The sequence below is a fragment of the Rhinoderma darwinii genome, chromosome 1 (assembly GCF_050947455.1).
Source record: "Rhinoderma darwinii isolate aRhiDar2 chromosome 1, aRhiDar2.hap1, whole genome shotgun sequence".
In the NCBI taxonomy this organism is placed as follows: domain Eukaryota; kingdom Metazoa; phylum Chordata; class Amphibia; order Anura; family Rhinodermatidae; genus Rhinoderma; species Rhinoderma darwinii.
This window is the reverse complement of record NC_134687.1, coordinates 563,003,307-563,026,701: the sequence shown is the minus strand read 5'-3', so window position 1 is coordinate 563,026,701 and position 23,395 is coordinate 563,003,307. Positions and strand designations below refer to the sequence as shown.

At 41.4% G+C, this 23,395-nt stretch overlaps 2 protein-coding genes across 3 annotated transcripts in view; one reads left to right on the top strand and one right to left on the bottom strand.

Annotated features, from left to right (window-relative positions):
• Positions 1–294: 294 nt before the first annotated feature.
• On the bottom strand, positions 295–15,356 carry LOC142661320 (betaine--homocysteine S-methyltransferase 1). Its single transcript, XM_075838747.1, has 8 exons — positions 15,249–15,356; positions 10,713–10,845; positions 8,979–9,097; positions 7,767–7,958; positions 6,693–6,840; positions 5,374–5,556; positions 3,198–3,426; positions 295–1,422 (listed from the first exon to the last, which is right to left on the bottom strand). Exons 1-8 carry the CDS (start codon positions 15,318–15,320, stop codon positions 1,257–1,259), a joined length of 1,242 nt encoding a protein of 413 aa, XP_075694862.1. The 5' UTR covers positions 15,321–15,356; the 3' UTR covers positions 295–1,256.
• Positions 15,357–15,832: 476 nt separating this feature from the next.
• The window catches only part of DMGDH (dimethylglycine dehydrogenase), a 75,439-nt gene continuing 67,876 nt past the window's right edge, over positions 15,833–23,395 (top strand). Inside the window, exons 1-2 of one of the 2 annotated variants that reach the window (XM_075838742.1) lie at positions 15,833–16,169; positions 19,447–19,624. In XM_075838742.1, the coding sequence (XP_075694857.1) occupies positions 16,036–16,169; positions 19,447–19,624 (312 nt within the window). In that variant the 5' untranslated portion in view covers positions 15,833–16,035. The remainder of the gene's footprint in view (positions 16,170–19,446; positions 19,625–23,395) is intronic. The other variant, XM_075838732.1, reaches the window with a different exon arrangement.

Sequence of the window (23,395 nt, the reverse complement as noted above, 5' to 3'; positions counted from 1 at the left end):
GTGGGGAAAAGGATGGTTGGAAGGGTTGTGAGGTAAGCAACATTATGTTCACAAGGAGAAATGGTCCTAAAATAGAGCAATAACACCAAATCCGTTGACAGAAGTCAGGAATTAATAGCTAGCGCATACAAAAAAAAAAAAAAATATATTTGTTTGACTCAGACAAATGTTGTCCAAATTGAACGTCAGTCAGGATCTTAGCGCTGGCTCAAACAAAAGTTGCACCAGTGAATATATAAATTTTTTGTTTTAAATAAAAACAAACCACACCACTACAAGAAAACATCACAATAATGCATTTAAAGTTTTATTTGATGCATTGCAAACAATACATATTCTCAGATGGAATTATGGTATGTAAAATAGGAATTACTGGCATGTACTACATTTTTAGTCAAGACGGCATTGATCTATTTGTAAATATGAACGCATCATCAAGACAGGCCCCTTTACATCAGTAGACTACATACAGACACTGATAGACCTGGCCTCCAACGTGCAATTGTGTCCAAAAAAAAAAAAAAAAAAAAAGGGTCAACTGCTGCCAGTCAGGGATGAGTAGTATTCTGTTTAATATGCTCTTCCACATTGAGCCCTCAGCAGGGACACGTTCTTGCAGGTCCGATTACTACAAAGACACCCATTTATAAGAGATAATGTTTAGGGCTCATTTCCTCTTCATCCCAATAACTGATCCTTGACATTCAATTGTATTTATTAGCATACACATGCCAGAGGGCCGCATAGCAAAGATCAAAATGGGGCTCACTTGTGGGTTGACACCACCACATCCTTATCCACCTTGGACATAAGATGAACCCCCCCCCATCGCTTTTTCATGATTTTGGGGATATATTATGCAGCCGACCTAGATTGGAACCCCTCTCAGTAGAGGTCTGTAGTACATCTTACATAGGGCAGTGGATAGAGGTTTTAATCTAGAAAAGGGAGTCCATTCTGTTGAAAAGTTTTTTTTTCTGGCAAGTTGGACTATGATCCATGCATTTATTTGTTATTGTGTTCTCTTATTTGTGCGGAGTTGGAATGTTTGTGGCAGCAGAGGAGGAGTTTGCTGGTCTTGTGGTAGGCAGTGACCTGTCTGCTTCTATCGCCTAGACATAAATGTCATACTGATTGACTTTTTCTTCTACCAAAGATAGAAATTACCATTAACATCTGGCTGGTTGCTTGGATTGTTAAAAAAAAAAAATAAGCATTATCTTATAGGAGATGAATATCTAGTTTGATTTGAAGGATTACTTTGAAAACAAATCTTTAAGCTGTTGTTGAGTAGTCGCCTCTTTCTGCTGCATCAGTTCAGCATCTCCTTTGGTCACTCCCCAGGCATCGGGCTTTGACATGGAAGGACAATAAGGTCTCCCTGAAGCAGGGTGTAATTTCTCCCAATAGTCCTGCCTAGCCCTGTCATACAAAAACAATTTGATACACGTTACACAAGTCAAATTTTTATTTAACAGTAACCTCTATAGTTGTGGCCTTGACCACTATTCATGAAATGGAGGACTGGAGGTATTAAAACCTTAATACTCAGGGTTGTCAATAGGGCATCAGCAAGGTTAAATTCACATGAATTTTAGTTCAGCCAATATGGAGAACATTAATGCCAATAGAAATGCAACCACCAAACTAATCTACCCCCGCAAGAATCCATCTGGTTAATCCTCCCCCGTGCAAGCCAGAGGCTCCTTAACACCAGGTTAGGAATGTCACAGAGACCAGGAATAGTGGTTCCATTTACATTAATGACGGGGTAGTTGTAGGGGATCCCAATCTGAACAGCCTATGTAAAGGCTATAGATTTCAATGTGAACATAAATGCTCCAAGACTCTGGCTTGGGGACTGTATTAACGGACAATACAAACTTAGCATTGTAGTGCCAAGCCGAGTGCAGCTTGCCAAATGTACAGAACTACACTAATACAGTCAATAAAGTCATGATAGAACTACTTTAACTCTGCAAACCTGTGCCGGGGTGACACAGCTTTAGAGGACCCTCAGCACGATTCATTGACAGCCACTGTTCGTTTACATTGGTCACTGTAGAGACCTTTGTGCGATGCTGTAAAGGATCTGCCAGGTACTACGTCTGTGTATACTCCCGGGATTAATCAGTCGACACCTGCGGGTTTACTACGTTCGAGGGGACATGGAGGCCCCGAGTTGCATAGGTACCTCAGAGTCCTCCGTGGAAGAGCGAGGAGACGTGACCTCGGGGGGAATCGCAGGGAAGTCAGAGGGGAAAACATTGAAACGTTCAAGCTGACGTTTCCTAAGGGTAGGATATTTAATCTTAGTAGGCAGGGAACTGTAAAGGATCTGCCAGGTACTACGTCTGTGTATACTCCCGGGATTAATCAGTCGACACCTGAGGCCAGACCTCTTAGACTGACACCGGCTCCCACCAACCAGGGTGACAGGCTCAGGAGGTCTGGCCTCAGGTGTCGACTGATTAATCCCGGGAGTATACACAGACGTAGTACCTGGCAGATCCTTTACAGATGCCCTTGAGTTTGTCCAAGTGCATGAAAGGATGATTTAACAAAGAGGCTTTGTCACCAGATTATAACTTGACCATCTCCTACATAATCTGATCGGCGCTGTAATGTAGAGAACAGTGGTTTTTATTTTGAAAAACGATCATTTTTGAGCAGGTTATGAGCTAGTTTAGATTTATGCTGATTACTTTCTCAATGAGGCTGACCAGTGTCCTACACTTCTCATTGTTCCAGCCCAGCTTCTTTCACTGCACAATCACACTGTGCTGTGGATCACGCTGGGCTGGAACAATGAGAAGTGTAGGACACTGATTGGTCGGCCACATACACTTCTCTGTACAACACCCAGTTGTTAAAAAGTAAAAACACGCCCAGTTGTCCATTGAGAGTCATTAGCATAAATCTAAACTAGCTCATAACTTGCTCAAAAATTATCGTTTTTCAAAATAAAAACCACTGCTGTTATCTACATTACAGCGCCGATCAGATTATGTAGGAGATGGTCAAGTTATAATCTGGTGACAGAGCCTCTTCAAGTGGTTTTATTTAGTGATCTGCAAAGACTAGTACTTCTGTGCCATATTAATAAGTGCTTTAGACCATCATTGAAATACATAGTGTAGAGCACTTGCATACCTCATACGACGAGATATATAGCAATGTGACATCTGATAGCATACCTTGCTCTAACCCAGGGTTTAGTATGCATTTCCAGGCCACTTCCCCAGCTGCCATGCTTCTCTGAACCAGGTGGTAAGAATCCTCTTTCTGGAGCCAGCTCTTCGGCAATAGCTCTGGTATGGTATGGCTCAAACCCACAACAGCCACCAATGTACCTCACTCCAAGATTGTAGGCTGCTCTGGCATACTTATGTATGTCCCACCTTGACACAATTCGTGGCTCCAGAGCTGAAAATATAGATTATATAGGTTAACCAACAATGCACTTTATTTTATCACTGCAAAAATAGTGTACATTGAATGTAAACATTGTACACCTAGTAACAGGTTTATGGACTAGTACCTAGAAAGATTGGTGTATACCCCACATAGTCATAGGATGCATATATTGGAGGTACATTTATCCAAGTGCCAGGCATGTTCGATACATACTAGGCACAATCGATACATTTCTCTTTATGCCACTTAATGGCTAGTGTACACATCCAAAAAGATAGCACATCTCCTCTAGGCCTTTAGAGATTTACTGCATTAAAACGGTCAAGGTAAGTGTAAGAAGTGGAATACATAATTTAGTGAACGCTATGTACTCCATTTTCTTGCTTTGTAAATCTTTGATTAAGTTCACATTTCTGCAGAAAAACCAGTTTCTGCAAAACAGCAAATATTATGTTGGAGGCGTTATTAATCCCTACCAGCAATATCCAGCCCCAATGCTAGATATAAATTTACTTATGAAAATGCAATTCCATCGCTAGATCTTCAGCAAAGACACTGAATATATATATATATATATATATATATATATATATTTGAGCTGAAATTATATTATATATATTTCAGCTCAATCTATAAGTAATTTTTCTTGAATGGGTTGGGTGAGAAGATGGTATGATATTTTTGTCATCTGTTTGTAGATCTTAAGATCACTTAATATGCAGTTAACATTTTTACACTGTTCACCCACTGTGCCCCCACCTACGTCAGAATCTTGTAACAGAATTATACCTACTATAGTGACCACTTGTGAATATACTTGCTCATGCATATAAGCGATCAGATTTGATCATAGAATGATTGTTAGTGCTGCAGAAGGTTGCGAGTATACCAGAAATTGTTGACTTTCACAGCCAGTATCTAGGGAATGGTGCACAAAACAGATATAGAGGGCTATGTATGTTGGGGAGGGGAGTTGGGGGGGGGGGGGGGGGACAGGGACTAAACAAAGAAAGTCAATAGGAGATCAGAGGAAATGGCTAGACGGGTTGAAGCTAATCTAAAGGAATCAGTAACTCCATTAACCATGCGTTACTACAGCAGTGTGAACATCTCGGAACATTCAGTACATCAAACCTTAGTCTATAGATTAGGACAATCCGGAGTTGACACAGGGTTCTATTTGTGGCCAGATACAAAAACCTGCCAGTTTAAGACAGGAAAACATTACCAGGCATTATAAATATGGTTTTCTGCTGAACCAAACAAGATGGGGGTCAGACTGTGGTACAAACCAATATACATAAATCTGTCTTGCGTGTGTCAATAGTTCAGACTGGTGGTGGTATAATGTGGGGAAGGTTTTCTTGGTGAATATTAGGCCCTTTAATACCAGTAGAGTATTAGTCAGTCACCATAGTCTACTTAGGCATTATAGCTGACTATGTGCACTTATTTATGGCCATAGTCTGGCTATCCAGTGGCAAATATCAGCAGGATAATGTGTCATGGTCCAATTGGTCAAATATTAAGTTGGCCTCAAGAAGCGGACAATGAGTTTTGGGTACTCGAATGGCCGGCACAGTCAACAGATCTCAATAATAGAATATCTTTGACAGGATTCACATTAACAGCATGATTGTGCAGCTGTCAAATTCGCAGCAACCACATTACCCAGCATAGATAGAAGTTACAAAGAAAGTTTTCAGCACTTTGACCTCAGATCAGCCTGAATTCTCCAAGGTATGGATTCGACAAAGGGGTGTCCTACACTGCAGCTGATACAATGGCCACTAAAAAGGCTTTCAGTTATGGTCCCACTATTCTTCCAGGCAACGTGTTTTCATTGGAACGCAAAAATATTATTTTTTTTGTCATCCTACGTACAGACTCTATTTACACAGATACCACTTATTTACTGAATCACTGCACTAATATTGCATTAATCTTTGCACTTACCAAAAGGAAACTCTGGCAGGTCAATGAAACCTTGCTTTCCACAGTCGGGTGTGTGATATGCAAGCGGTTGTGTCATCAGATGAGCCTTGACATTGGCTGCAGCCAAACCTTCCTTCATCAGCTTCACTGTTGCCACACAGGTCATTGGGTCAAAATGGCAATTGACGCCAACCACGGAGGCACCTGTAGGAGTTCACATTATGCAGACAATATAATAGGAATAACTGTTCATTTCAAAATATTACCATTGAAAATAAGCCATGCAGTGTCATCAGAAATCTGGCTAAAATACCAGTCATGTCTCGACTCCGATATAAAGGTTGTGCAAATACAAGTAGATTTGTGTGACCGTCTGCCAGGTCTTAAAGAGGCTCTGTCACCAGATTTTCAAACCCCTATCTCGTATTGCAGCAGATCGGCGCTGCAATGTAGATTACAGTAAAGTTTTTTTTTTAAAACTAGCATTTTGGCCAAGTTATGACAATTTTTATATTTATGCAAATGAGCCTTTCTTAAGTACAACTGGGCGTGTTTAAAGTTATGTCCAAGTGGGCGTGTATTGTGTGTACATCTGGGCGTTTTTACTTGTTTTACTAGCTGGGCGTTGTGAATAAAAAAAAGTGTATGATGCTGACAAATCAGCATCATCCACCTCTTAGTTACCACCCAGCTTCTGGCAGTGCACAGACACACAGCGTGTTCTCCAGAGATCACGCTGTGACGTCACTTCCTGCCCCAGGTCCTGCATCGTGTCGGACGAGCGAGGACACATCGGCACCAGGCGACAGAGGCTACATCGACTTACCTGCAAACGCCGATGCTGCTGCAGAATCAACTGTACCCTCTGTCGCCAGATGTCGATGTGTCCTCGCTCTTCCGACACGATGCAGGAAGGGACGTCACAGCGTGATCTCTCGAGAACACGCTGTGTGTCTGTGCACTGCCAGAAGCTGGGTGTTAACGAAGAGAAGTGGATGATGCTGATGCGTCAGCATCATACACTTCCATTCACAACGCCCAGCTAGTAAAACAAGTACACACACACTTGTACTTAAGGCTCATTTGCATAAATATAAAAATGGTCATAACTTGGCCAAAAATGCTCGTTTTTGAAAAAAAAAACAAACAAAAAAAAAAACCTTACTGTAATCTACATTGCAGCTCCGATCTGCTGCAATACGAGATAGGGGTTTGAAAATCTGGTGACAGAGCCTCTTTAATGACAAAGGTTTTCCATTGTGAAATATTCCAGGACAGAGAAAATGCCACTGTTACAATTTATGGTCTAAACGATTTTTAGTTGTTAGATCCTGGCTTACCAGCTTTTGCCAACTTTACTGCGCACTCTCCAGGGGTCACACCATTTAAGTCTCCTTCTGGACCAATACATAATGTGGCTGCAACTGGTTTTCCAGACTCTTTTAACACTTCTACTGCCCACACAGCTTCCTCCACATGTTCAAAGTACTGAAAAGAGAGAATGTTATAATTCTGATACAGAAAGGAAACACCACAAAAAAAAAAAAAAAAAAAAATCTATTTCAGTACATTGATGACTAGAGTCAACCTCTGTTCAGGCCCCCTATATCAGCTTAAAGGGTATGTGCACCTTTGATGGATTTAGTACTAGATACAGTTCTGTATTCTCTATGCAGAATGGCTGTATCTAAAAAAGTAAAACGAATTGAACAAAAAAAAAAAAAAAGGATTTACTCGGTGAGGTCCCGGCATATACCAGCTAATTTTAGGGACGGGTGGTTCCCAACATGGAGGGCATGATCCCATAAGGAAAAATAAAGATTTGTTAAAACCCAACAAGTTCTTCAAATCCATATTTTAAATCCTAAACCACCCCACATTATCAATGACACATTACCTAGGAGCCTCTATACAGGAACCCAGTCATTAGAACTGGTCTATGTAGCAGTAAGTCCTAGTGAGGGTATGTTCACACGACAGCGTCCGTAACGGCTGAAATTACGGGGATGTTTCCGCCTGAAAACATCCCCGTAATTTCAGCCGTAACGGCATGTGCAGGCGCTTGAACGCCGCCTCCATTACGGACGTAATTGGCGTCAATGAATAATGGCTCCAATTACGGCCAAAGAAGTGACAGGTCACTTCTTTGACGCGGGCGTCTATTTACGCGCCATCATTTGACAGCGGCGCGTAAATATACGCCTCGTGTAAACAGACAAACGTCTGCCCATTGCTTTCAATGGGCAGATGTTTGTCAACGCTATTTTCGGACGTAATTCAGGGCAAAAACGCCCGAATTACATCCGTAATTAGTGCGTGTGAAGATACCCTCAGCCTCCATTAGTAGTCATGTGATCAGCACCTACAGCACTTAAGATCAATCACTGCTGATCTATATATGTCTATCACTTTACCTCAGCAATGAGGAAGTCTACGTTCTTTTTTACGAATACATCCAGCTGTTTTTGGAATATAGCCTTCACGTCAGACTGACTCTTGCAGCTTAGATAGGAAGGAGTTTGACTGACACCTCCTGCAACCAATGCATCGCCTTCATTTGCAACCTCCCTTGCAATGTCACATGCGGCTTCATTAACTTTCTGGCCCTGAAAAGGAGCAAAAAAAATAAAAAAATAATTCACAATAGGACCGCTAATTGAATTAGTTGGTGAAGATTACAGTATAGTATAAAGTCAGCATTAATAAAGCTGCTTCAGATACAATTGCCTGTATGTGTTGAATCACATGTCTATACAGATGAATAGATATAAAGCAGTTTTGTTAATTATTTTACGAGAATGTGGCTAACAGGTTCCCTTCGTCAGTTTACCAAGAACCGATCCCGTTTTTTCACGGACTACACAGTTTCAACCCACAAAATAGCAGCCTTCACTCATGGCTGGTTTTACAGAACATGGGTCCCTGGACGTGAAGTAGTATATGCACTTAATACCCAAACCTGCCTAGATTTAGATTTCCAAAGGCCTAGAGAGCAATTTGACACAATGTAATTTGGATTGTAAAACCAAATAATTGCGGATTGTAAATATTGATTGCATGTTCTAGACACGATCACTCCAGAATCGTGCACATGACTGTAGCTTGCAAAGCCACACCTATGAGGAGCCGTATTGGCAAAAGCTCAAAGAGAGACAAGTTAGTGTTATCAAGGGAGGGTGTACACTGTATTGTAGACAGGGGAGCCATTTATGGGCTACCTTTAAACACACATAAGGACCAATGATGTTGTATGTGTGTTTATGGGAGACTATGTGGAGAACATGGGATAGTGTATATGAGCTACGGGGAAGACCGTTTAAGCTGGATGCAAATTGGGGGGCTGCCTTCCTGGTTCCATCTTTGCAATAGATGCTGAATAGGGCAGGGACTGTATACAAATAGTGGAGTGGGCAAGGGAGGCAGAGAGCATGTAACCAGTTGTACAGGTGAAGCTGTGCACGACATTCTATTTTTGAAAGATTGTTGGGAGCATAACAGTAAAAATGGCTGGGGACAGCTAATAGTGAAAGGTCACTGCTACCTCAAAGGATTATTAGAGAAATGGTTATAAATTTAACATGGTATTTGAATAAGCCGAGATCTTTCCATAGGTCAACAGCACCTACTGAGATTTTCTCTGCCACATAGTTGCCTCTGTTCTCCAATTTATCGTCACTGGCATAGAATGTAAACGTCTGCATTACATTTGCACCAGCTCTGAGGAACTCCCTGTGCAGCTGGCGTACTGTAAGAGAAAAGATTTAGAATGCAATTCTGATACCGTTACCCTGTCTACTACACTTAATGAAGGCTGCCAACAACATTCATGAGGAGCCAGTGACCATTTATTCCAGCCTTCCTGAACTATATAGTTATATCATTGGTTCTTAATAAATTAATAGCGATACATAGATGCTAGACACTAGACGACGTGAACTGACACATAAGAACCCCTTTTGAACACAAGAGTTAAAAACTCCCATAAAAATGGTCAGCCAGCCCAGACTAGGTCAGCTATGAAATCTCACTTAAAAAGGTCTTGCTCAGTGATTTGCTGCAGATGCAACTTTATTTTTAAAGCCAAGAGTAAAATTGGATCCAGGAGCGAAGACCTATGAGGCCCTCCTTTATTTATACATTACTTTTAGGCAGGGACAGAATCTAAACAGATTATATGAAGATTTACATGACCTAAGGCCCCATGCACACGACCGTGCCCGTAATCACTGTCCGTGATTACAGTCACCCGCATTTGCAGGCCATGCTCCCATTATAGAGTATGGGAGCATGGTCCGCAAAGTAAAAAAAAAAAAAAAAGAAGACTATACATATCCTGCTTTCTACAGCCCAGACACCTTCCTGTACATAGACCAAAAGTACAGTTGTGTGCATGGGGCCTAAGGGTATGTTCACACGGCAGCCTCCGTTACAGGAGATAAAAAAAAAAATTACTGTAAGCACAGAACATCGTAAAGCCCATTAAAATGAATGGGCAGATGTTTGCCGACGCTTTGAAGCCGTATTTTCGGATGTAATGCGAGGTTAAAATGCCCGAATTACGTCCGTAAATAGGGTGTGTGAACCCAGCCTAACAGTTTCATCCTGACTGGATAATGGTCATGGAGCTTCCTTGATGCACTGCTCTTCGATAACTGGTATCAAGAAGAATTCCGATTTACCTTTATTCCTGAACGACCAATAAAATATAACCAAACAGCAGTACAACATAAGTAAAAAAAATGTAAACATTTTCTTTAATGAAAACTTAGGCTGGATTCACACGAGCACATTACGTCCGTAATGGACGGACGTATTTCGGCCGCAAGTCCCGGACCGAACACACTGCAGGGAGCCGGGCTCCTAGCATCATAGTTATCTCCGTGGATCTACCGTCCTGTACTGAAAACATGATTACAGTACGGGACAGTTGTCCGGCAGCGAGGCAGGGACTCCTAGCGTCGTACATAACTATGATGCTAGGAGCCCGGCTCCCTGCAGTGTGTTCGGTCCGGGACTTCTGGCCGAAATACGTTCCGTCCATTACGGACGTAACATGGTCGTGTGAACCCAGCCTTAAAGAGGGTTTTCCCTACTGCTAAGCAGAAGAAAATAATTTACCCAGGCACAGCCGCTTGTCTGTACATGTAACTGTGCGTGGTACTGCTGAGCCAACACCGACCAGTCTCAGAATAGGCCATTCAACCCCCCCTGAAAACCCCTTTAAAAGTTAGAATATTTTAAAATGTCATGCATCAGCAGAGTTTTCCTTTGAAGCAGTCAGTGTATTAAAAAAAAACAAAATAAATAAGGCTTAGGCGTTCTACATGGGTCATTTTTCTATACGACTGGCAGATACCTACCTGCCTCTGGGTGTTCTACTGCAGCTTCAGGGGTCCAGGGTCCAGCTTTCACATAACCTCTTTTTTCCAAGGCAAACACAAAGCCCCCATCTCCAATAACAACTTCCCCTGCATCAAGACGCTCCAATAGGCCCTGAAATGAGATAAAGATTAAATGTGGTCTCCACTATTTATTCAAGAAAACACATGACAAGTTCTGCTCTATGCATAGAGAACAGCCTTTTTCAAGTCAGTCAGCATTGCTTAGAGTCTACAAAAAAGCTGGGGCAACACAAAAAGGTTTGCAGGGCTCCTTCTGACGTGTTACTGGATAAATAGGACAGAATTATAGGAGATATGGAAAAAAAAAAAAAAAAAAAAAAGTGACAAAATTAAAAAATACACACCTGCCCATATCACAGCTCCATACAAGCTCTAAGTTGTATAGAGCTTTGATACGGCACCCAAAGAAGTCTATAAGGCCATATTTTACCTCCATTTACCGGTCATTCAGAGCATCGCTTCTAGCGGTGAAGATCTCTTTAGTACTGAGCTATAGGGTGATGAGCTGTAGGGTTACTGTAAGGCCTGATTCACACGAGCTCTGCGCATCTCGGACATGAAAAACTACAGTTTCTCACGTCTGAGGTGCATCGGTGCTCAGCACTGCGGGACGTGATGTCACGCATCCCCCATAGTTGAGAGTCTATGGAGGGATGTGTGAAAATGTGCTTTGGAGCCGTATTTTCAGACGTAATTCGAGGTGTAAAACGCCCGAATTACGTCCATATATAGTGCGTGTGAACCCAGCCTTATGCATTTCATTTAATACGCATACTAAGTAGCCAATGCAGCTCCAAATTAATGTCAGCCAGGTGCACATTAAACCAGTAAGCAGTGGTACCAATGTGTGACAAGCAGCTTAGTAGGAGCGCGTGAAGGAGAAAAAAAAAAAATACAATTATATATACATACACACACAGTGAAGGAAATAAGTATTTGATCCCTTGCTGATTTTGTAAGTTTGCCCACTGTCAAAGACATGAACAGTCTAGAATTTTTAGGCTAGGTTAATTTTACCAGTGAGAGATAGATTATATTAAAAAAAAAAAAAAAAAAAAAAAAAAAAAAGAAGAAAATCACTGTCAAAATTATATATATTTATTTACATTGTGCACAGAGAAATAAGTATTTGATCCCTTTGGCAAACAAGGCTTAATACTTGGTGGCAAAACCCTTGTTGGCAAGCACAGCAGTCAGATGTTTTTTTGTAGTTGATGAGGTTTGCACACATGTTAGATGGAATTTTGGCCCACTCCTCTTTGCAGATCATCTGTAAATCATTAAGATTTCGAGGCTGTCGCTTGGCAACTCGGATCTTCAGCTCCCTCCATAAGTTTTCGATGGGATTAAGGTCTGGAGACTGGCTAGGCCACTCCATTACCTTAATGTGCTTCTTTTTGAGCCACTCCTTTGTTGCCTTGGCTGTATGTTTCGGGTCATTGTCGTGCTGGAAGACCCAGCCACGAGCCATTTTTAACGTCCTGGTGGAGGGAAGGAGGTTGTCACTCAGGATTTGACGGTACATGGCTCCATCCATTCTCCCATTGATGCGGTGAAGTAGTCCTGTGCCCTTAGCAGAGAAACACCACCAAAACATAATGTTTCCACCTCCATGCTTGACAGTGGGGACGGTGTTCTTTGGGTCATAGGCAGCATTTCTCTTCCTCCAAACACGGCGAGTTGCGTTAATGCCAAAGAGCTCAATTTTAGTCTCATCTGACCACAGCACCTTCTCCCAATCACTCTCAGAATCATCCAGATGTTCATTTGCAAACTTCAGACGGGCCTGTACATGTGCCTTCTTGAACAGGGGGACCTTGCGGGCACTGCAGGATTTTAATCCATTACGGCATAATGTGTTACCAATGGTTTTCTTGGTGACTGTGGTCCCAGCTTCCTTGAGATCATTAACAAGTTCCCCCCGTGTAGTTTTCGGCTGAGCTCTCACCTTCCTCAGGATCAAGGATACCCCACGAGGTGAGATTTTGCATGGAGCCCCAGATCGATGTCGGTTGACAGTCATTTTGTATGTCTTCCATTTTCTTACTATTGCACCAACAGTTGTCTCCTTCTCACCCAGCGTCTTACTTATGGTTTTGTAGCCCATTCCAGCCTCGTGCAGGTCTATGATCTTTTCCCGGACATCCTTAGAAAGCTCTTTGGTCTTGCCCATGTTGTAGAGGTTAGAGTCAGACTGATTAATTGAGTCTGTGGACAGGAGTCTTTTATACAGGTGACCATGTAAGACAGTTGATTTGGAGCGTGTAACTGGTCTGGTGGAGGCTGAACTCTAAGGGCATGACCACACATGGCGGAATTCCTCCGCAACTGTCCGCATCAATGCCGCACCTAATCCGGGTTGCGGATTACGGCTGCGGATCTGCACAAAATGTGCAGAAAATTGATGCGGACTGGCCGCTGCGGACTGCAGGAAAAGTGCTTCCCTTCTCCCTATCAGTGCAGGATAGAGAGAAGGGACAGCACTTTCCCTAGTGAAAGTAAAAGAAATTCATACTTACCGCCCGTTGTCTTGATGACGCGTCCCTCCTTCGGCATCCAGCCCGACCTCCCTGGATGACGCGGCAGTCCATGTGACCGCTGCAGCCTGTGCTTGGCCTGTGATTGGCTGCAGCCGTCACTTCCACTGAAACGTCATCCTGGAGACAGAAACAGGGAGTTCTCGGTAAGTATGAACTTATATGTTTTTTTACAGATACATGTATATTGGGATCGGTAGTCACTGTCCCGGGTGCAGAAACAGTTACTGCCGATCGCTTAACTCTTTCAGCACCCTGGACAGTGACTATTTACTGACGTCTCCTAGCAACGCTCCCGTCATTACGGGAGCCCCATTGACTTCCTCAGTCTGGCTGTAGACCTAGAAATACATAGGTCCAGCCAGAATGAAGAAATGTCATGTTAAAAAACCAATACGCTCCGCACCACACATAACATGTGCATGACAGCTGCGGACTTCATTGCGGAACTTAGAATCTCCATTGAAGTCAATGGAGAAATTCCGCCATGAGTCCGCAACCAGTCCGCCACTGCTCCGCAACAGACAGAGCATGCTGCGGACACCACATTCCGCTCCGCAGCCTATGCTCCGCAGCGGAATTGTACGCATCGTGTAAACGAACACTGCGAAATTAAAGTGAAAGTCAATGGAGAAACGGCTCCGCTGCGGATTAACGCTGCGGAGTGTCCGCAGCGGAATTTAAGTGAAAATCCGCCATGTGTGAACCCGCCCTTAATGGGCAAACTTACAAAATCAGCAAGGGATCAAATATTTCCTTCACTGTATATATAAATAAACACACACACACACACGCAACGGCTAGTAGCTATCATTTCTATGGCCTCATTCAGACGGCTAATGACTCAAGCGGGGACAGCAATCCAGGCCCAACTGCAGGTCTAATACAAGTGAGGCTGTTCGCTCAGGTCATTACACCACTAAAATGTGGCTGCCCTACAGCCATCTAAATGAGGCCGAGCTAATTTTAGATAGAAAGAAACCATGTGCTGTAAACACTGTAGTCGCACTAAATTGAGTTATTGCAAATGGTACACTCTTACTTGGCTAAAAATGCTCCTTAAAATTCTAACATGAGTATTTTTACCCTGCTGAGAAATATTTTGTTCAACCTCTGCCCCAGGCGAGAAGAACACATTCATCTGGGAAAAGGGTAGTGACAACTGCTCTAAGCACACATTGTGACTTCAGCTGACTAACCACTGCCTGGGGGTTTACTAGCATTACAGTAAATAAAGCTTATATTGCAATATATGGACTGCACAATTAAAGAAACCATTCGAAAGCTAGCGTGACCGCAGCGTGTGGCCTTACCCTTAGGATGGATTCACACACGGAGGTTTTTTTAGCATGCCCAGATGTTACATTAAAGTCTATATTGAAATACAAAAATGCACTACACAGCTACGTTTTGGCTTGTTTTTTTTACAAAAAACGCAGCATGCCCTAAGTGACATTTTTCTAATATCTTCTCTATAGGAGGAAACGGCAGAAAAATAAGCATGTATAAAATGTTACAGGTTTTTATTTTTTTTACAAACTGCTGGCAATTTAAACTACAAGATCATCATATCGATGTGTGAAAGAAGCCCTATATAAATGCCAGTCTCATCAATGGTGGTAGAAATAAACATTTTACCAGTTACAAATACACAACTTTCTAAAACTTACACAATGACTGACCTGCCATTAACGAGCCACATGTATTTTGGCATAGACAAAAAGTCAGAACTAAGGGGAACTACTATTCCTATCGTTTCCTACAACATCCCTGTGTGTTCATTAGTTAGAACTACATGACAATCACTTTGTAGGAGATTTGTTGGTGATGAACAAAGTCAGTTCTAGCAGTAAGTAGGATTGTTCATATGTATAACAGCTTGATCTCTGATGCCTAGAAACAGAACCTACTATATGTCCATGGAACTGCACATAGCAGAGCTGAATATGTGACTTACTTTTTTGGCCTGGCCACTCTTCGCTCCAGCTGGTGCCATCCTTGTGGTAAGTGAGTTGTTGTTAATGCCCATTGCTGATCTATCTTTTATATAAATAGGATGATGGGTGTGCCTGTCCCAGACTGTTTTCTTCTCTCTGATTTGTGGGCTCATCCCCCACCTCCTTCTCCCATTATTCCAAACTCCAGTTATTGGCAGACACTACATGGAGACACAGATCAGTTATCTGCAGTGTAAACATATTTGTCCTTTAGAAAATGTTAACCTGTTATTGCCAAAATAGAACTGTGCAATGCAATATAGTAACACGACGAGAGGATAACAACCCTACATTGTACATAGAAAAAGTAAACAAAAAAAAGTTACATTTTCCAGTACAGCATTTGAGCTATTGGATACATGGATCATACAATGTGCAATGGAAGGGTTAAACTTGACATTCCTATAAACTTTGTCACTATGAACTGTTTATTGAAACAACATATTTTCTTTTCTGGCGCTGAAGAGTCCACTAGACAAACGAGGTCAATGTATAATAAACGTGGACGGATGAGAGTCCTGGGCTGAGGGTCTGTTGAATGTTTAACAGATCATGATCAGTGTTTGGATTGTTATTTTCCTGCAGCATGATGAGAGTTGAGGTTGATTTGTGAAGCAGAAGGGCGGATCTTTGCATCTCATAATCTCTCCCACTATTTGTTTAGCTTTTTTTTTATTTTTGGAGTTTAGGGAGAAGGGTGTTTGAGGTGTCCTGGCTACTCCACCTGCTATCAACACTCTCAGCAAGATGAGGCTCCAGCATGTGAGGCTCCTGCTGCAGAAGAGGGATCATTTACTACCAGCTAGGGGCAGGGTACACGCTGTGGGCACTGGTGTACAAGAACCCAGGAGGACAGTCAGCACAGGCCCGAACAAAGAGAGGTGGGTGACCCACATATATGTATGGGAAGGGTTTCAGTCTTTATATGATAGTAAAGGCAAGAACCACAAATGTAGCTGAATTTGACTTTTATCTCTTTTTCACTGTCTTGATAGCTCCCATAGAGTACTGTAGAAAGTTTTCTGTTAAAACCCAGATATAAGGCTGAATTTATGTTTTCCAAGTACAATCCGTGCATATGCCGGGAAGATATCCAACTTCTACGGGCAAGACGTATTTCAAAATATATTATTTCTGGCATACGTCTGAAGGTTTATGTCTGGATATCTTTATTCTAACTGCACTGAAAATCATAGTAGCTTACACGGTCCTTTACAAGGATACTGCAGAAAATGCTGTTTTGATGTAGTTTGTGGTGCGGTTTTTGGGTCAGGATTTTTGAGGAAGAAAATGTTCAAAGAAAAGACTGATGCATCATTTTTATTTTATGTGCATTCCTGTATTTCGTAAAAAAAAAAGAAAAGCCAAAAACTGCATCCAAACTGGGTGTGTGATCCTGGGCTAAAAACTGCATCCAAACTGGGTGTGTCATCCTCGGCTAAAAAATACATTTAATTTTTTTTTTTATCATGGAAGTCAATGGCATTTATATGAAGTCATATAGGCAGTTGCATACATGCAGTTTAATTTCTTTTTTACTCAAACGTAGTTGGCAAACCTAATGTGAACAGAGCCACATGACAAAATTAAAGGCTATGTAAACCTCTAAATGGCATTTTTTTTATTAAAAAGTCAGTCAGTGTGATTAGTGCAACTATATAAATAGTTTTTTAAAAAAATTCATTTTTTTTTTTTACTTTGAGAGCACTAGTATCTTTCGCTTTGACCTGAATCCGTCATTCCAACGGACCTGATAGGTCCACCTGTAATCTAGTTATGAATTTAGATGTGATAGATTACAGGTCGATCCTGACCCGCTTTCACTGAACCAGTCAGTCCCGCGGACCTGGGGGGAGCAGGATTTAGCAAACTATACAGCTGCTCTGTACAGCGAATACAAAGCAGCTGTCTCTCAAAAAGTAAAACACATTTTTAATAAAGACAACTTATAAAGTTGCACCAATCACACGGACTGACATTTTTAGTTAAAAATGCCTTTCAAAGGTTTATATAGCCTTTTGCTATATCTGCATTAAAAATGCCCAAGTGCCAGAAATTAACAAAGTTTCTATTAAATAATATATGTCATTCTCGTCCTGTTTTGTCCTGAGAGTTTACTTTTCTATGTGATGAAGAATACATAGCATTTTTATCATTATGTGTTTGTATGGGTTTCCTTCCACATAAACAATAGATTTAAGTGTAGACTTTGCCTTGAACCCATTTTAAAGTGTGCGCGTATCTAATTAATATACATATATATATATATATATATATATCTCAGGACAAGGGTCTGCGTAACAGAGAGGCACCCCAAGCGGCTGCTATAGGGCTCTTAGGTCTCATACACACGAGCGCGAATCACGTCCGTTAAAACAACGGCCATCACACGGACTCGTGCATTTCAATGGGGCCGTTCACACGACCGTTGTTTCAACTGATAAATAGGACATGTCCTATTTTATTGTGTGTCACGCATCCCTCCATAGACTCTAATCTGTGGGGGATCCGTGACAACACGTGCCGCACGGGTCCATCTCGGACGTGGAAAACGGAAGTTATTCATGTCTAAGGTGGGCTACACTTGTGTGAAAAAGTCCTTAGGAAGAGGGGTCCCAGCTTTGCTTGGTCCCCTCACCTTTGTTAATGAGTAGTGAGAACCTGTACAGAACTCCTATCTACAGAGGGACTCACTTGTTAGCAAATAAGGGTATGTTTCCACAGTCAGGAGACGCAACTGATTTTCCGCAATGTGAAAACTACATCGGGAAAAAACTCAGGTAAATTAGTCACAGACATCCGCAGCAAATAATGTGTTTTTGCTGCGTATATTGCGGTTTTACCTGTGGATTTAGCGTGAAGTATTAGTTATAGCAAACTTTATGTGCACCTGTGGATTTACAGCATTTCCACTATGTAAACCCTGTACAAACCGCAACAAAACTCTGCTTGAGTATTCTAGTGCGGGATATATGCTCCCTAAATAAGGAGCATTGGCACCCAAAATATGCAGCATAAATTGGTGTATTTTAGTGCAGAATTTGTGCTCACCATTCATCTCTATGGCTCAAACACGTAGCATTTCCGTACAGCAATTCGAAAATGTCGCACAGTGGAGCGCTTACCACATGACTTTTGGGCATATTTTTTTCCTCAACGTGTGATCCCATCTACTTTACTGCTATTGTAAATGCTGCAGAATTTCCGTGCAGAATTCTGTTACGGTAATGTTTACGCTGTGTGGGTAACCAGCTTAAGGGTGTAACTCATTGGCCCAACAGTCGTAGAAAAGGCATGGGGAAGAAAACATACACTAGACCCCCTCTGTCTTGAGTGACAAAATCCAGAACCATAATAGCGGGCCCAGTATTAAAAATAGGGTATAGTCTGCACTGATCTACTGGTGAGCTTGTATTTATACAGAGCAGCCTTTCTGAAGAGGCAGAGCTGCAGTGGGGAGTGAGAGAGCAGCAGCCTAAGCCAATGATGAGACAGGAGGTGGATTTCAGACTCCCTCAGACTCCCTGTAGGCACTGTAGATAAACTGTAGTCACAGATCAAAGCTCTTCCCTAATGGTGCTGAGCTAAAAAACAGCCGCGTAGCAAGCACTTAGGGTATGTTCACACGCTAAAGTAAAAACGGCTGTAAAATACGGAGCTGTTTTCAAGGGAAAACCGCTTCTGATTTTCCACAGTTTTTTTGATGCGTTTTTTGCGGCCGTTTTTGGAGGTGTTTTTCTATTGACACAATGAAGAACGGCTACAAAAACAGCTCAAGAAGTGACATGCACTTCTCTTTACAGGGCATTTTTTTTACGTGCTGTTTTTTTACACCGTGCTGTTCTTTTTAAAACCTCCCGTCTGAAACATCGTTTTTCCCATTTGAAATGGGCAGATATTTGGAGGCGTACAGCTCCCGTATTTTCAGCCATTTTTCAGGGCGTTTACGGCCCTAAAAATGTCTGGAAATAAGCGGTGTGAACATACCCTTAGGAAATGAAATGGCAGATAATCATCACCTATAGATTTTGACTTGCGTATAATTTTTATTCTCACAACTGGACAGACACTTTAATCATTGTGGAGGACTGTACAGTGTGTTTTTTATATATTGTCTTGCATGGAGTATACAGTTATTTATTTGTTTTCATATGTTAGCAATGTGGAAAGCAAATCTTCTATTCTGGGAAAGAGATGGAAGGACACTGCAGAGACAGTTATCATTGGCGGTGGATGCGTGGGGGTGAGCCTGGCATATCACCTAGCCAAGGCTGGCATGAAGGATGTGGTATTACTGGAGAAATCAGAGCTTACAGCTGGATCTACATGGCATGCAGTAAGTGATGTTTTTCCTTTTCGCTAAACCTGTAGTTACTGCAGTGTTAAAAGGGTTGTCAACCTTCTGACAACTGATGATCTATCCACCGGATAGGTCATCAGTATATCATCGGTGTGGGTCCGACACCTGGACCCTGCACCAATAAGCCGCTCCAGTGGCCCGCGGGCATCGGATGTTATGTCTCATAATGCTATGTACGGAGCTCGGAAGCAGTTGGCTCCGTACGTAGCATAGCGGTTCGTGCTGCAGAACTGCTGGTCCGCTCCTATTCACTTGGATAGGAGCAGAGCTGCAGTACGACAGCTTTGACGTTATTCCATGGCTGGGGCGAAGTGCTTCCGGCATGTACGTCCGGTACACGAGGGCACGGGACCAGCTGATCTGTGTGGGGTTCGCATGTCAGACCCCCACAGCTCATGTACTGATGACCTATCCGGTGGATAGGTCATCAGTTGTCAGAAGGTGGAAAACCCCTTTACGTAACCAATTTACTTGCTTTTTATAAAAAAAAGTAAGCAGGAACCTGGACAGGGGGCTGCTAGTAGGTGTAATATACTTGGATTTATCAAGTATTTTATACTGTCGCTGCAAGTTAGGTTCAATTGGTTTTTATATAGGCTTTGTGCAGATTTGCTGCAGATTTTGGATGTATCTTTTAAGCCAAAACCAGGAAGAGAACTTAAACAGAAGAAATATATAAAGGAAAACCTCTTCTGGTTTTGGCTTTAAAAAAATGCATGCAAAATCTGCTGTAAATCTCCACTGTGTGAACAAGGCCTTAGTACAATTTGTATTGGGATACGTATTCAAAGAGAAGTTATAAAAGGGTAATTTTTAAACTGGACTAATGTTATAAGTGATCAGGGATCTGTACTGGGACCAATATTTATCGGTCTATAAAAATGATGCAGAAGTTAGACTTTAAAATCTATATGGGGACAAGGGTGTGCATACCATAAAGGCACTCCATGCAGCAGCTTTCTCTGTATTTGCAGATGACACACAGTTCTGTAGGGTTGTAGAAGCTGTACAGGATGTGTTATCCCTACAGAGTAACCTGGATAAATGGGTATTAAAATGGCAGATGAGATTCAATGCTGATAAGTGTAAGGTTATACATTTTGGGGCAAGGAATATACATGCTATTTATACCCTGAATGGATCACGATTGGGTGGGTCTACAATAGAGAAGGATTTGGTTGTAAGTATTGATAATAAACTAAATTATAGCATACAATGCCAGTCTGCTGTGTCTAAAGCTAACAAGATATTGTCTTTTATTAGGAACACATGGCTTCTAGTGAATAAAAAATATAGTTTTTCCCCTATATACAGCACTGGTTACTGGTAGTAATATAGAACGTTGATTCATCTGTCCGATTGCTCAGGAAGGAAATGTTTCCACTTTATGGCAAATTGCTCTATGCCATTTAAGGTTGATTTTGTAAGTTTGCCCACTGTCAAAGACATGAACAGTCTAGAATTTTTAGGCTAGGTTAATTTTACCAGTGAGAGATAGATTATATAAAAAAAAACTGAAAATCACATAGTCAAAATTATATATATTTATTTGCATTGTGCACAGAGAAATAAGTATTTGATCCCCTACCAACCATTAAGAGTTCAGCCTCCTCCAGACCAGTTACACGCTCCAAATCAACTTGGTGCCTGCATTAACCCCTTCAGGACTGAGCCTGTGTCACTTTATGTGGTAATAACTCTGGAATGCTTTTATCTATCCAAGCGATTCTGAGATTGTTTTCTCGTGACATATTGTACTTTATGTTAGTGAAAAAATGTGGTTGATAAATTCAATATTTATTTGTAAAAAACACCAAGATTTGGAGAAAATTTGCAAAAATTAGCATTTTTCTCAATTTAAATGTATCTGCTTGTAAAACAGATAGTAATACCTCACAAAATAGTTACTAGTTAACATCACCCATATGTCTACTTTATGTTTGCATCGTTTTTTGAACATTCTTTTATTTTTCTAGGACGTTACAAGGCTTAGAACTTTAGCAGCGATTTCTCATATTTTCAAGAAAATTTCAAAAGGCGATTTTTACAAGGACCAATTCAGTTCTGAAGTGGCTTTGAGGGCCTTATATATTAGAAAGTCCCCATAAATCACCCCATTTTGAAAACTGCACCCCTCAAAGTATTCAAAACAGCATTCAGAAAGTGTATTAACCCTTTAGGCGTTTCACAGGAATTAAAGCAAAGTAGAGGTGAAAGTTACAAATTTCATTTTTTTTTTTTTTACAAAATTCATTTGTAATACATTTTTTTTCTGCACCACAGGAGGTTTTACCCGAGAAATGTAACTTATTATTTATTGCCCAGATTCTGCAGTTTTTAGAAATACCCCACATGTGGCCCTAGTGCGGTCATGGACTGAAACACCGGCCTCAGAAGCAAAGGAGCACCTAGTGGATTTTGGGGCCTCCTTTTTTTTAGCATATATTTTAGGTACCATGTCAGGTTTGAAGAGGTCTTGTGGGGCTAAAACAATAAAGACCCCCAAAAGTGACCTCATTTTGGAAACTACACCCCTCAGGGAATTTATCTAGGGGTATAATTAGCATTTTGAAAACAGTTTTTTTTGCTAAATTTATTTGAATTAGTTTGTGAAGGTGAAAATCTACTTTTTTTCTGAAAAAAACGTAGAAATTTGTAATTTTTTTCAAGGAATAAAAGAGAAAAAACACCCCAACATATGTAAAGCAATTTCTCCTGATAATAGCAATACCCCATATGTGGTAATAAACTGCTGTTTGGACCCACAGCAGGACTCGGAAGGCAAGGAGCACCATTTGGATTTTGAAATTCTGATTTTGCTGGTATAGTTTTCAGTGCCGTGTCGCGTTTGAATTGCACTGGAGGGAACAAAATAGTGGAATCTCCCGGAAAGTGACCCCATATTGGAAACTACACTCATCAAGGAATTTTTCTAGGGGTAAAGTTAGCATTTTGACCCCACGGTTGTTTTGCTGAATTCATTGGAATTATTCTGTAAAGGTAAAAATCGACTTTTTTTCTGAAAAAAGGTAGCCATTTTTAATTTTTACAAGGAATAAAGGCGAAAAAGCACCCCAACATTTGTAAAACCATTTCTCCCGATTACGTAAATACGCCATATGTGGTAATAAACTGCTGTTTGGACCCACAGCGGAGCTTAGAAGGCAAGGAGCGCTATTTGGCTTTTGGAGCTCAAATTTAGCTGAAATGGTTTTTGGGTGCCATGTCGCATTTGCAAAGCCCCTGAGAGGCCAAAACAGTGGAAACCCCCCAAAAGTGGAAATTACACCACTTAAAGAATCTATCTAGGGATATAGTGGGCATTTAGACCCCACAAGTCTTTTGCAGGATTTATTAGAATTGGGCCATGAAAATGAGTATAAACATTTCTTCCACTAAAATGTTGCATTTTTTTTCAATTTTACAAAGGATAAAGGGGGTAAAAGCTGCCCAACATTTGTAAAGCAATTTCTCCCGAGTACGGCAATACCCCACGTGTGGTCATAAATGGTTTTTCATTAGAAAGTAATTAACCCTTTCTGGACTGATCCATTTTTTTATTTTCCTTTTTAGTTTTTTCCTCCCCGCGTTCCAAGAGCCACAACTTTTTTATTTTTCAGTCAATAGAGCGGTATGAGGGCTTATTTATTGAGGGACGAGCGGTCGTTTTTATTGGTACCATTTTTTGGTACATACAACTTTTTGATCACTTTTTATTACATTTTTAGCTAGAGCCAAGGTGACCAA

Bases quoted from the DNA above. Each gene is read 5' to 3' on its own strand.
- LOC142661320 (XM_075838747.1), bottom strand. From the start codon at position 15,320: ATGGGCATTAACAACAACTCACTTACCACAAGGATGGCACCAGCTGGA. The intron at 5,557-6,692 runs GTAAGCCAGGAT...GAACTCCTACAG, and splicing joins AGTAAAGTTGGCAAAAGCTG to GTGCCTCCGTGGTTGGCGTC. The intron at 3,427-5,373 runs GTAAGTGCAAAG...CTATATTTTCAG, and splicing joins CCTGCCAGAGTTTCCTTTTG to CTCTGGAGCCACGAATTGTG.